The sequence below is a fragment of the Numenius arquata genome, chromosome 15 (assembly GCF_964106895.1).
Source record: "Numenius arquata chromosome 15, bNumArq3.hap1.1, whole genome shotgun sequence".
In the NCBI taxonomy this organism is placed as follows: domain Eukaryota; kingdom Metazoa; phylum Chordata; class Aves; order Charadriiformes; family Scolopacidae; genus Numenius; species Numenius arquata.
Genome location: NC_133590.1, coordinates 13017226 through 13031485, shown reverse-complemented (window position 1 = coordinate 13031485; position 14260 = coordinate 13017226). Strand labels below are relative to the sequence as shown.

The following is a 14260-nucleotide window of genomic DNA, read 5'->3' as shown; positions in this document are numbered from 1 at the left end:
GCCCACCGGCGCCGCGCCGCCTCGCCATTGGCCGGTTCGAACGAGAGGCGCCGTGCGTGGCGCCGCGGGGCACGCTGGGAGTTGTAGTCCCTGCGGTGAGGCTGGGTGGACACACCGGGCGGCCACCGCTCCCGGTATCATCAGCTAACGGGGAGGTGGCGGCGGCGGGTCCAGGCCCCAAACAGGCCATAGCACCGCGGGGGTAGGGACAGCCACTGCTGGGCTGTAATAACATTAACGGGCAAACCCGAAATATTAATTATTCCCCCTAAAAAAGCACCCCGGATAAGTGGAGCGACGGCACGGGCACCTGCTACCTGCCAGTCAAGGGCGGCACCGGGCTGAAAACACCGGCTGTGGAGCGCCGGTCTCGTTCCTACGCCTTGAAAATCACCTTATTTATCCCTTCGAGTCCTTTATTTCTCTCTTATTTTTTTAATTATTTTTTTTCCGTTTTGTTTTTTTTTTTTTTTCGCTGCTGCAAACGTCCCCCGCCATCGGTACCGGCCGGAGCCGGTGCCCGCCGTTTTAAACAACCACTTTGCCGCCGGATTTGCTTTTTTTTTTTTTTTTTTTTTAAATCGTTTCAACGATTGACTCCGTCCCGCGTGGGAAGGCGGCCGTGGGTTCCCCCCGGGGCGGGGAACGGAGCCGCCGAGCGCCGGGGTCCCCCACCGGGAGCTGCCGGCCCCGTTATCCGGTGGCTTTTTTCTAAGTCACGGCGGCTTTTAGCAAAACACTCCAAAAAAAAAAAAAAAAAAAAAAACACAAAACAAAACCAAAAACAAAAAACCGTTTCTGAATCCGGCCACGGGCAAGGGGGGGGGGGGACGGGATTTCCTGCAGAAATGAGATAACGGGGCAGAAAAATAAACCCTGGGCGTTACACGGCGTTCTGCCTCTCCCGTGCCCCGGTCCCGCCGAGCCCCGGACCCGGCTGCACCCCCCGGTCCCGTGGGACACCTCCCGGCTGGGAACACGCAATCGAGCCGGCAAATTTACAAACGAGGCTTAAAACGTTTTATTTTTCTTTTTGGTTTTTTTTTTTCCTTTCTTTCTTTAAAAATATTTACAGATCTGAAATAACGCTTTTTTAATTAATTTTTTTTTTTTTTTCAAGTGGCAGGATAGCGGGGGAAGGGGAGTTGCTCCCCGCCTCCTCCTCCTCCTCCTCCTCCTCCGGTCACCCCGGGCTTCCTCCGGTTGCCTGTCCCTCCCATCAGTTCCGTTCCTCCGTCCCCGCCACGGAGGGGGACCGAGACCCCGCCACGGAGCCCCCGGCCCCGACGGGGCGGGCGCGGGGAGGGTGGTGGCAGTCGGTGGGGAGGGGACACGCATGGCGGCGGCGGCGGCGGCGGCGGCTCAATAGTCGATCTTGTTGTAGAGGTTGTAGAGCGGTAAGGCCGAGAGGTTGCTGCCGGGGTAGTAGAGAGGGGCGGGGAAGGCGATGGAACGGGGCACCGGCACCCGGAGGAGGGAATTGTCTCTGAACACCAGCGGCATCCCCACCAGAGTCTGCGCCGAGGCGTGGGCCATGTTGGCCGCCTCCAGCTCGGCCGAGAGCTGCCGTTTCCACTTGTTCCTCCGGTTCTGGAACCAGGTCTTCACCTGGGTCTCGGTGAGCTGCAGGCTGGAGGCCAGGCAGGCCCGCTCCGAGCTGCTCAGGTAGCGCTTCATGTCGAAGGTGGACTCCAGCTGGTAGACCTGGCTGCGGCTGAACACCGTGCGCGTCTTCTTCTTGGCGGCACCGGCCTGCCGGTCCCCGCCGTCCCGCTGCCGGTCCCCGCAGGAGGGAGACGCGGGACCCAGCGGCTTCTCCTTCTCCTCCTTACAGTCCTGCTGGGGGGGCGAGAGGAAAGGCCCCCGGGGCTCCCCGCCGCCCGCCGCCGCCGCTCCGCTCCCCTTGGCGCTGCCTGCAAGAGAGGGAGAGGGCGGGGGTCGCACGGCGGCCGGTACCGGCACCCCCGACGGCCGACACCGCGTCCCGGCTGGGGGAAGCACCGAGCGGGCACCCGCTGGAAAACACCACCGACGCCGGGAGAAGCCATTCCCTTCTAGGCTATCCCTGTCCCTCCATGGGATGGAGGGACGGAGGGATAGATGGATGGATAGACGGATGGAAGGAAGGAGGGAGGGATGGATGGAAGGATGGAGGGATGGATGGATGGAGGGAGGGATGGAGGGAGGGATGGAAGGAAGGAAGGATGGAGGGACGGATGGAAGGATGGATGGATGGAGGGAGGGATGGATGGATGGAGGGAGGGATGGAGGGAGGGATGGAAGGAAGGAAGGATGGAGGGATGGAGGGATGGATGGAGGGACGGATGGATGGAAGGATGGAGGGACGGATGGATGGAGGGATGGATGGAGGGAGGGATGGATGGATGGAGGGAGGGATGGAGGGAGGGATGGAAGGAAGGAAGGATGGAGGGACGGATGGAAGGATGGATGGATGGAGGGAGGGATGGATGGATGGAGGGAGGGATGGAGGGAGGGATGGAAGGAAGGAAGGATGGAGGGATGGATGGAAGGATGGAGGGACGGATGGATGGAAGGATGGAGGGACGGATGGATGGAGGGATGGATGGAGGGATGGATGGAGGGATGGAATGACGGACAGGTGGCTGTGCACGCCTCAGTGAAGGCAGCTGCTGAGTAACCAGGCTATAGGGGTGCTTTCCTACCCGACACGAGCCGACAGATTTTACTTTATAGCATTGCATTTCACAGACCGTTTAGTCAGAATTAATGCGGAAAAAAAAAAAAAAAACAACTAACCAAAAAAACCCTCACCAACCCCAAAACATCTTTCTTCCCCTTGCCCGAGCGCTGTAAATAAACAGATTCTACAAAAACGAGATCTAAATCTATCGCATCGCGCCCCTTCGGGGGAATCGCCCCCGGGCGGGGTGGGAAGGAAAAGGAAAAGATAATAATAAAAAAAAAAAAAAGCGACCCTATTTTTGATGGATTTCCTTCCTCCTCGCTTCAGCCACACACGGCGCAAATTCGTTCTGCCCCAAAGCAAGGAGGGTGCGGATATGTTCCCCCCCCACCTCCTCCTCCTCCCCCCGGTGGGGGCCGGGCCGGGGCCCGTCCGCCCCGTCCCGTCCGGTCCCGGTACTCACCGAGACAGGTGAAGCTGAGGGGCTGGTGCTTGTGGCACGGCTCGGCGGGGCCCTGAGCTTCGGGGCAGAAGCAGCCGCGGTGCTTCCAGCTCTCCTCCGGCTCCTCGTCCTCCGAGGAGAGGGAGAGGGTCCGGGCGCGGGGGGGCCAGGCGGCCGTCCTGCCGCCGGCCTCCCGGGGGGGTTCGGCGCTACCGCTGCCCAGTATGGACTGGATGGTGAAACTGGAGATGGGAGCAGCCGCCGGACAGCACTTGCTCGGGTCTTCTTTGCTGCTCATCCTGGGTTCATAAGAAAGCAGAGGAGGGAAGCTCTCGCTTTAGAGGGGCTCGGGGGGCCGGGGTGTGCGGGAGGAGGTGGGGAGGGGGGGCCGGCAGCCTGCGGTGAGCCGGCGGGGGGTTTGTTTTTGGGGGGGGTGTTTTCGGCGTGCGGCTGCCGGCTCTCCCCGCGCCTGCCCAGGCGGACTGCATGCTCCTTCCCCCGCGTCCCTATTGATCTGCGGGCGGCGGGCGGCGGGGCTTCATTTGCATGGAGGTGGCCTCCGCCGCGCCAATCACGGCGGCGGCGGCCACGGAAAGTTTGGAAACCCGAGGGGTCCGGGGGATGGGTGGGTGGAGGGGACCCCCACGGGGGTCCTCACCGCCGTCCCCAAGGCTCCAGGGGCTATTCTCACCCCGCGCCCCGGGGGGAGGGATGCTGAGCGCCCGCCATCCCTCCTCGCCCTCTGCGCCAGGGACGTGGGCTGAATGTCTTACGCTGGCGGAGGGAGGGGGCGCGGGGGTGTTGGGATAAACATCTTGTGCATATCCTTCTGCTCATTAGAGGAAGGGGGGAAAAAAAAAAAACAAACAAAAAAAACCTGTTAGGGTGTGTTGCCTGCTCGGCAGCACCGGGAAAACCTTCGAGAAACGGGATTTTGCGCTGCGCCGCAGCCCGTAACAAACGTCTCACGAAATGCCTCCCGCCTTTTCCTTCCAGGGTCTGGAAGGGGTTGGGGGGGGGGGGGGGGGGGCAGGGAGGGAAGGGAGACCTCCTCCTGCATTTCCAAATAAACTTTGTCAAGAGTCTGGGGTTCTTCCCCCTCGGGGGAAATAAATCACAGCGATCGCAGCTCTCCCCCCCCCCCCCCCGCCCCTGCCACTCCTTCCCTTGGAAATCTGCGGGGGCAACGCTTGCCCCCGAGACAACGGGGGGGGGGGGGGGCGAGGGGACGAGGGCAAGGACGCCACCGGGGTCCCCCACCATGCCCAGGAGCGCGGCTGGGCCCGACGAACTCCCCAGCCCCGAGTTTGAGGGGGCCTGGAGCCCCGCCGTTTCTCCGGGGCCTGCCCCGGAGATGAGAGGCGGAGGCCGAGCCCCGACGGCTGCCCGAGGGGGCGGTGGACCCCCTCCCTCGGTCCATCTCCCCGCTGGGGCCACCCGTGTCCGTGGGCTGATCCCGAGCCCGCAATCGGCCCCGCCAGCCACACCTGGAAATATCTTTGATTAACGAAGATGGGGCGAGTTTTGCGGTTGGTTGGGCCAGTGCCTCCCCTTTCTCCCCCCCCCCCCCCCCCCCATCCCGCGGAGCAGCTCCGGGAAAACAACACCGTGGGGCCGCTGCAGCCCCCGGCTACGGCGGGGGGAGGCATCCCGCGGAGAGATGAGGGTGGCAAGCGCCGCTCCAGTTCGGAAATCCCGGTGGTTTTGATCGCATTCGCGTCCAGGTGCAATAACCTCGGCCTTGGCGGGGGCCTCGGCACCGGGTTTTTAACCCCGGGTTGCCCGAGGGGGGGGTCCCCGCCGGTGGAGGCGGCCCGGCTGCGGCTGTTGATGCCTCCCCCCACCACCACCCCGGTACCGTCGTTCCTCCTCTCCAAAACATACCCCCTACCCCCACCCCCGCCCCCCCCAAAAAAATCAAATCGGGGAAAGCAAAGAATGAGATGGAAATATACAAATCAATAGAGACAAATGTCAAGACGTTTTAAAATGACATTTTCATTAACTCCGAGTCACCATATTATGTCTGGTATATTGAATAAAGTACTTATAATATAATTAGGTATAGCGAGATGACGACTGTTACCCAGACCAGCGGCATAATCTTTAACTACTTAACTACTTGATAGACTCATTAATGGACTAATTGATTAGGAAAAGTGTTCCAGCTCCTCCTCTCCCTGCGAGGGGCAGGTGCTGTCCTGTTTTACCACATTAACCTTTTCAGTGCTTTTCAACAGGGTCGCGACACATTACAAATGGTCAGCTTTAATCATGATGTCAGCTCATTAACCCGGAAAGACCCCGCACTGAAATACAATTTAAGAAATCGTCCTTCATCCCGCTCTGCCGCCCCGGCTGGTCCCCCCGCACCCAGACCCCAGCACCCCTCCCGCGGGCGGGGAGCGGGGCAAGGGGGTTCGGGGCAAAAGCCGTCGAGGGGACCAGCCCGGCATCCCCCCAGGGGATGCCGGGCTGGTCCCCTCGACGGCTTTTGCCCTGGGGGCTGCCACCCCTCGGCTCCTTCGCGGGGACGGGTCCGGAGCAGGGCGGGAGAACCACCGGGGAGCAGCCCCTCTCCCCCGGCAGCCCCCCGACGTGACACCGCGGTGGCACCGCTGGCCTCCAGCTGCCACCCGCGCCAGCGCTCCTGTCCTTCCAAGTCCACCAGAGGACCGGTGTGCCCTTGGCAGGGTCCTCCCTTCCCCAAGGAGGGGGTCCTGCCCGTGGGAGCCGCCCGGGGAGGATGATCCCAAACCGGACCCGGGGAGGATGATCCCAAACCGGGTCCGGGGAGGATGATCCCAAACCGGGCCCGGGGAGGATGATCCCAAACCGGGCCCGGGGAGGATGATCCCAAACCGGACCCGGGAAGGATGATCCCAAACCGGGCCCGGGGAGGATGATCCCAAACCGGGCCCGGGGAGGATGATCCCAAACCGGGCCCGGGGAGGATGATCCCAAACCGGACCCGGGGAGGATGATCCCAAACCGGGTCCGGGGATGACGATCCCAAACCGGGCCCGGGGAGATGGATCTGGCCGGGATGCTGAGGGCAGGCATCAAAAACGAGAAAACAGCCGGTTTTCCCCGAAATGAGTATTTCAGGCGAAACTTGGGAAAGGGCTCTGGAGGGAGGGAGGGAGGGAAGCCAAGGCAGCCTCCGCGGGATGCTCGCCGTCGGGAGGGGAGGACGGGCGGGCCGGGCCGGCGCCGCTCCCGCGGAGGAAGCGGGGGGGGGGAAGCAGCCCAGCCCCGCGCTCATTACCATCTGATTAAATATTCACCAGGGTAGGGGCTGGCGGCCACCTTAAGAGTTTTGCGTGGGGGCAACCCGCGTCTGGCCGCATTTCCCCCCCCCCCCTTCCCTCCCTCCTTTCCCTCCCTCCCTCCCTCCCTCCCGGCTCCCCGCAGCCCGTCCCGTCGGGGCGCAGATGATCAACCGCCGCGGCAAAGATAAACTTTGAAAGACAGAGCGAACGCTTAAAGTTTAGATCTCCAGATTATTACAATGCTCGATATTAAAGTGGCCCTGAGCAAGCTTTCCGAGGGAGCCTAATAAAAATTGATCTCCGCTGCTTTTGCAGCCCTCGGAAAATAGGCTTGTTGAGCGGCCGTAATATCGGGAGAAGGTTCCCTCTGAAATGACAGATGAAGTCATAAACAAGTTTGATCTTGGAATCAAGCTTCGATAAATATTAAACACAGTCCCCCTTTTACACGTGTGGATTATGATATATGGCGCGTCCAAACTTTAAAATAAGGAAATACCAGAGAAAATGATCTCAATAAATTTTCTAAGTATAAACGTTGATTATGTTTCGATTTTCATTCAAGAGCCTCTGCTGCTCGTTTTTTGGTGCAAATGACATCTCGCAATAGGCTTTTGGGGAAAAGGGCTCCCTATTTGAAAAAGAGAGCCCTAGAGGTGTACAATTTATGTAATCTGTGGCTGGAAAATGAATCGTGTAATTTATTGGAAAACAGAAAGTCATGAAGATTGGATCAGCATAGCCTATCCAAGGCCTCCTATCCATCAAGTTCCAATTAACAACCTAACCAGAGAGCTTTAATGTGTTTCCAATCTAGTGGCCTGATAGACTCATCAATTCCTCTGGGAGAAATTAAGAAAATCGACCGCCCCTTGGCGTTGTAGTGTCATTCCTTTCTGCAACTATATGTCAAATTAAAAACACAATTAAAATTTAAACTGTTTCAATCAGAGGGTGCCCTGCAACCTATGTTTCACTTAATAGAACTTTGATGAAAATCTGATGGTTCCACTCCATCATGAAGGCGAATAGAGCTGAGGAGAGCAAGAGATTCTTTATATTTATTTAAAATATCGGGAGAGCCAGGACCAGGTGACCAAACCTGAGGGAAGCGGAGGTTTTATTCCCCTCCAGCTGCCGCTTCCCACGCCCGCGGGAGCGCCCGGCGGGGCCGTTCCCCGCTCTGCCCGGGCGACACGCGTGTCCCCGCGGGTTGGGGAGGGGGGAAGACGCGGGTCCCACGGTCCCGTCGAGAGCGGCAGAGAGTGGGGCGAGGGGGATTTAAAATGGGAAGAGTCGCGCCGATGGAGAGGGATCGGCTGGTTTGGGCTGTAAAAAATATTCACCACCAGCTCGGGAGCGTCGCGGAGGGCCTGGGCGCGGGTCCCTGTCCCCGCACCCCCGGGGGAGGCGGGATGGGGGGGGGGGGGCTGCCTGGGGAAAGGCTGCAGGATTTGCCCCCCTCCTTCCACTTGATATCGATGGAAAAAGGTTCAAATCTCTCCGTTGGGCAACTTGGCGGCTTAACCCGGGGATGCGATCCCGGGGAGGCGGTTTTAGCTGCCCACCCGCGCACGGTGCGGGGCGGAGGGACACTTGGGGACACACTCACACCGGGTTCGTCCACTTTTGCCTTTTTTGTTTTGTTTTGTTTTGGTTTTTTTTTTTGTTTCCCATATTTTTGAGGTGGTTCCGATCACAGGGTCCGCGGGGGCGGGCGGGGACGGCGGGTCCCGCCGCCCGGTTCCCATCGAGAGGATAATTTTGGATGTGCGAGAACAAACCAAGGTCATCAACACCGCCCAAAGAGCGCAGGAACAATAGATTCATTTGAAACAATATTTTACAGACGTTTGGCGATCAATACGAGCTGAAGCATTATGCTGTACCAATCTGTTAATGCTCTTAATGGTCTTCTCATCCCGTTCGCACACCACGCCAAGTCGATAGAGTAAAGTGATTATTACAGAGACACTTGCGGCATATTCGGAAAAAAAAAATAAAATAAAATAAAACCAAAAATAATAAAATGACACGTATTTCCACCGCTGTTTTAAAGCGGGATTATTCCCTCGGAGCGGGGAGCGGCTCCGTGTGTCCCCACCGTGTTGTCCCCCACCTCTGCGCGGTGCAGCCGCTGCCAGCAGAAACAAACATTTCCCACCAGATCATTCGCAAGTCTTGGGATGAAAACAAAAATTAAAAAAAAAAAAAATAGTGATAATAATAATAATAATAATAATAAATAAAAATTACCAACCTCCCAAACTTGCTCTCCGGGAGCGTGCGGCTGCTGGAGGGGCCGAACAGCGCAGCCCGGTCCCTACTCCCGCCCTCCGGGAGGCAAAACTCTTCTGAATCCCCCAAATCTGGTGGCGGGGAAGTTTATATCTTTCCCACCCACCCCCCCTCGCTGTTTGCTATACACAGCAAGCCTCTGTTTACTACCAAATAAAAGAAATACATAGATGTTTCGACCACAAACAGGCGAGCTAGTTCTGTTCAGCCAAGCTCAAACCAGTGGCCGAGAAGAACCCTGTTATCTCTTGAATTGCAAACAAAGGCAGAGATTTCCCGAGCGGGGTTGCAGCAATAAACAGAAGTGGCCGCGGAGTTGCTCACAGCTGAGAGGAATGAAATAACTCAATAACTCTTTTTTTTTTTTTTAATCGCCCCGACCTCCCCGCCAAACAGTTTTAATCTCTCTAAAGTTGATTATTTATTATTATTATTTTTTTTTTTTTGGCTCAAAGCGATTGCTTTCACTCCAGCCGAGCGCAGGAGTTGATGTGGGCTCTGCAGGAACTTTGGGCACCGGCGGGGGGGTGCAGGGGGCGGGGGTCACCTCGGCAGTTTGTCCCGCTCCCGGCCGGGGGAGAGCGGCTCAGCGCGGCCGGAGAAGCCGGGTCTTTGCTGCAGAGCCCCCGCTGGCTGGGCATCCACCGCCAAATCTCACCTCATCCCTAGAAGGGAGCGATTAAACCGCTCGCTTCTCGTTTTCCCGGAGCGTTTGGGGACAGGACGGAGTTTGGGGAGACTTTTTGAAGGCTTAAGAAAAGCCTGAGCGCCGGATTCGGCTCGCTGCGAAAGCAGAGAGGAAAGAGCATCCCGCTCCGAGGGCTCCCTCCCGGCCGGGGAAGGAGGAAAAGCCCGGGCGGTCCCGCTGCAGGAGGGGGGCGAGCAGGGGGGGGGGGCAACGAATTGGGGTCACTCGCCCTCAACCCACAGCCTGTGCCCAACTTCATCGCGGGGTTTCACACCTTGTTGTCTGCTGTGGATTCCGCGGCGTGAGAGGGAGGGCAGCAAGAAGCAGAAAAGCTGCGCTGTGGTTTGCCTTCTTTTTTTCCTCTTTCTTTTTTTCTTTTTTTTTTTTTTTCCTTAATTAAAAAAAAAAAAAAAAAAAAAAAAAAAAAAAAAGCAGCTCCTACCCGAGCCCCATCACACCCCACCAAGATCAAACCTCTCCTGGGAAATGCCCCTGCGGACGCCGGGAGGTGCAGGACGGGCCGGTGCCCGCTCTCCGCACCCGTCTCCGCACCCGCGTAAGGGCCGCGCTGCGGGGCCGCAGCCGCGTAGGCTCGGGGGGGGGTAAGAGCTGGGGAAGGGCCGGGCCGGGGCGGAATCGTTTTCTGGACGCCGACCACAAATAAATGTTGGGTTGGTTTTTGGTTGGGTTTTTTTTTTTTCCCTGCCTTTTGATAACATCGCGCTACCACCGCGCTGTAAAATGGAAAGAATATTTGCTATTACAACAATATTTTTAATGAGCTGCGAGCGACTTGTCCCAAAGTTAGGACTGCAAACAGAAAAGGCATCACTCTGTTTGTAGGCGACACAGCGAGCGGCATATTTTGACTCCGAAACTCTGTTTATTTTTCATTTACGACCCATTGCCGGGGTTTTTATCCCAAACGAAAAGAAAACGCGGGATTATCTTCTCGCAACGCTGAGTTTTATTTTGATTTCTTTGGCCCCAAATCCTGCCCTCGGCGCTATAAACACGTCGATTCGGGCCAATCTTCGGGAAGCGGAGAACGATCCTATCTCGAAATTACCGTGCCGGGTGGATTAAACGTGAGTGGCGGCTCCGGCCGTGGGCAGAGGACGCGGGGGGGGGGACATAGACACGACACCCTGGGGTGCCTTTGGGCAAATCCCCCCCCCCCCCGGAGAAGGCGGGGAGAAAGGGAAGGGCAGCACCGACCCCCGCCGAGGGGGGGGGGGGGGGAAGCAGCCGGCGGGGCTTGAGGAAGGGGCGGCCAGAAGTTCAGGGGAAGCCCCCGGGTGGGAAGGGACACCCCACCCCCTGCCCGGCTCCGGGGGGGATCCCTGGGGACCTGGGACCCCTCGCTCGGTGTTACCCGGCCGCGGTGGGGCTCGGGAAAGGCCCCTCCGTCCCTCCCGCTCCCCGTCGGAGGGGACACCCGGACCCCCGCTCCTGGGGAGCCCCCCGGCCAGCAGCCCCGGCCGAGCAGGCGGCAGCGCTCCCAGACAACGCTGGTTTTATTTGATTGGGGGTTTTGTTGTTGTTGTTTCTCCGAAGCCACACTTTAAAAAAATGATAAGGAACGGGTTTTATTGATTTTTTTTTTTTTTTTCCACCACAACATTAAGTTTATAACAATATAGGCTGTTTTAAAAATAGGACCGATCCCTAACAGAAAGCGAGAGGGCAGAGAGTACAACCGAAAGGGGGAGGAGGAGGGAGGGGGGGGGGGTAAAATTAAAATAAAATAAAGAAACCAACCGAAACCCTTGGGAAGACAGCAAACAATTGTCAGACAACAGGTGAGCAGACACTGAGACAGAGAGAGGCTAGAGGTGTCCACTCCTCGCTTGATTTCTGCCTATTAAAATCCACACACTCCATGGACTTTAGAAGAAAACTGTACATCATATCAAATAAATTAAAATTACCCTAAAGTTGATTGTCCTTCACTTAAAGCGCCCAGCTCATAGAATCTCCCTTATTTATTCGCTATAAGCCAGGCTGATGCTTATTCCCATGCCCTGCTCCTCTCTTCCCACTTCCCTTCGCTTTTAATTCATTTTTTTTTTCCAATTTATTTTATTTTGTACAACATGAACGAACGCAATTATACAATGCTAAAACCCCTTTCCTCACCATTCAAATAAAAGCAGTGCTTTAAGAATCGTCGTACAATATTGCACAGTTCAAAAGTACAATAATAATAATAATTACAAAAGAAAGCAAAAGGGTACAGATTATTTTTTTTTCCCCCAAAAAAATAGCGGAATAACTTTACAAGGAAAAAAAAAACCCACCCAAAACAACCCGACAACTAGGAAAAGAAGAATTATAAACAAGAATTAAAAATATCTAAGTAAACGATAATAAATAAGGGTCACTCAAAGCGTGCGGGTGTGTTTAACCGTTCGCTCTGAGGCGGTATTTCTTGCTCGTTATAAAGTCCCACGACAGAAACCGAAAGGTACAAAAAATGGGAAAGCAAAGAGGCAAATCGGTACCGGGGTCCGCTTAAACGAAAAGCCGCGGTCGAGGAAGTTTGAGTCACGACAGGAGCCTGAACAATTTGGAGGCAGAAGGAGAGGTCCGAAAGGAACAGAAATTCAGCTTCCCGTTAGCATTTGGCAAAGCTCAAGGAGTGGCCTGGGATCATTCTTTTTTATTATTATTATTATCCTTTTTTTTTCTTTTTTTTTCTTTTTTTTTTTTTTTACAAAAATAAAACTAAAGCCACAGAGACCATCGCGGTTTTTGTCCACGTTTACAAAAGGTGGGACAGCTCCAGGGTTCTCTACAAGTTCCCGCTTTCATTTTCCTTATTTTCCGTTCCCTTCCCCCATTTTTCTTTTTTTGTGTTGTTTTTTTTTTTTTTTTTTTCCTCTTTTTCTAAATTTTCGTGACTTTCCTCCTAGCACCACCCGCCGAGGGGGTCCCCTCCAACCCCCGGGCCCCTTTTCCCCCCACCCCCCATCCCACCCCACCTCTCCCCGCTCCGCCGGCTGAAATCGCACGGGCGGCTGGAGGTACTTACAAGCCGGCCGGTGACTTGCGCGCCTCTCCGCGCCCCTCCGCGCAGCGGCGGCGGGTGGGCTCAGACGGGCCGCAGGAGCGGCACGGAGGTGACCACGGGGTGGGAATAGTAGACGGGGTGAGGGAAGGTGAGCAGGGGCTGGGTGCCGGGGGCTCCGCCGCCCCCCGCGCCCCCCTCCGCGCCCGAGTTCTCGTGGTAGAGGATGGGGACGCGGACGATGCGCTGCGCGGCGGCGTGGCTGAGGTTGGCCGCCTCCAGCTCGGCCGCCAGCTGCCTCTTCCACTTGTTGCGACGGTTTTGGAACCAAATCTTCACCTGGGTCTCTGTCAGGTGGAGGGAGGCGGCCAGGCCGGCCCGCTCCGAGCTGCTCAGGTAGCGCTTCATGTCGAAGGTGGACTCCAGCTGGAAGACCTGGCTGCGGCTGAACACCGTGCGCGTCTTCTTCTTGCGGCAGGGCTTCTTCTCCGGGCTCTCCTCCCGCTTCTTCCAGTCCTCCGCGCCTCCTTCCTTCTTCCCCTCCTCCGAATCGCTCTCCTCCAAGACGATCTCGTCGGGGCTCTTGGAGTCCAGCTCCTTCTGCTCCCCCTCCGCCTTCAGCAGCGGCTCCGGGGAGTCCCGGTCGGTGCCCGAGGCGGGGGACGAGTCCCTCAGCAGCGATTTCTCGGCGGCTGGAGGGGAAGCGGTGGGGGGATAAGGGACACAAAGCAACACCTTCACCGCCCGGCCCCCGCGACCCGTCGGGGGCGGCGGGACCAGCCGGCCGGTCCCCGCGGCGCCCCGCCGCCAGCCTCCCCCGGTCCCCGCCGGTGAGGGATGGATGGAGGAGTGGAGGGATGGAGGGTGAAGGGAAGGAGGGACGGAGGGATGGAGGGATGGGGGGGAGCTGTACCTTCCGTGCGGGGCAGGTGGGCTCCGGCCGGCGTCAGGGCGTAGGGGTACCACCAGGTCTGGGCGCGCTCCAGGCAGTGGGCGCTCAGGGCGAAGCGCGGCGCCGGGATCTCGAAGCGGGGGAAGGCGAGATCGCCCACCTGCGAGAGGGCGAAGCCGGCGCCGTCCACCGCCGCCTTGCCCGAGGGGGCGAACAGCGCCCGCGGCTGCTTGGGGGGCGGCTTGGGGGGGTCGCCGTTGAGCAGGTTCTTGATGTAGAAGGACTCCTTGGGGGGCGGCGGCGGGGCGCTGGGCGGCTCCTGCCCGGTCTCCGGCATCCTCCGGTGCTCCTGCCCGCCGCTGGCCCCGCAGCCCGCGCCCGTCGCGCAGGTGGCGGCTCCCGGCGGGGCGGGGGAGAGGCGCGGCGGGGCGGCGTGGGAGCGCGGCGGCGGGGCCGGTGGAGGGCCCCTCGCATGGGGGGGCGGCAGGGCGGGGGGCCGAGGGGAACCGCGCAGCCCGCGGCACCGGGGGGCTGCTGCGGGCAGGCGGAGAGCCGGGGTCGTCGCTGCCGCCGCCGCCGCCGCCGCCTCCCGCCGCCGCTGCTGCTGCGTCAACCTGGCGCCGGATGCTAATGATGAAATCAAAATGTCATCCAAGTTAAACGCGGGGAGCACACGGCGATTGGGCACGCACAATGGCAAATGGGATTAGGCGGGGAGGCAGGCGGCCGGCAGGAGAAGGCTCCGCGCAGCCCCTGCCCGCAGCCGCCGCGGCCCCGGCCCCCCCTGCGAGGTGCTGCTGTGGCTGGAGGCTACGAGCGCCCGCCCGTTATTGCCTTTATATAGTCCAATTAGGCAGCAAATGAGGACGGGGCTATTAGCACAAAGGGATCCCGGCTGGGCTGAAGCACCACGGGAGCGGCGGGAGGCGAATGGGCACGGACCGTGCCGCTCTTGCCACAAAACCTCCCCTCGCCCCGCCGCGCCGCCCCCCC

At 58.5% G+C, this 14260-nt stretch overlaps 2 protein-coding genes across 2 annotated transcripts; both read right to left on the bottom strand.

The window, feature by feature from the left end:
- Window positions 1-1362: 1362 nt before the first annotated feature.
- HMX2 (H6 family homeobox 2) lies at window positions 1363-3405 on the bottom strand. The gene is made up of 2 exons (XM_074159104.1): window positions 3129-3405; window positions 1363-1913 (listed from the first exon to the last, which is right to left on the bottom strand). Exons 1-2 carry the CDS (start codon window positions 3403-3405, stop codon window positions 1363-1365), a joined length of 828 nt encoding a protein of 275 aa, XP_074015205.1.
- A 9054-nt stretch (window positions 3406-12459) lies between these two features.
- On the bottom strand, window positions 12460-13604 carry HMX3 (H6 family homeobox 3). The gene is made up of 2 exons (XM_074159070.1): window positions 13289-13604; window positions 12460-13067 (listed from the first exon to the last, which is right to left on the bottom strand). The coding sequence occupies exons 1-2, from the start codon at window positions 13602-13604 to the stop codon at window positions 12460-12462; spliced, it is 924 nt and encodes a 307-aa protein (XP_074015171.1).
- Between the last annotated feature and the right edge of the window lie 656 nt (window positions 13605-14260).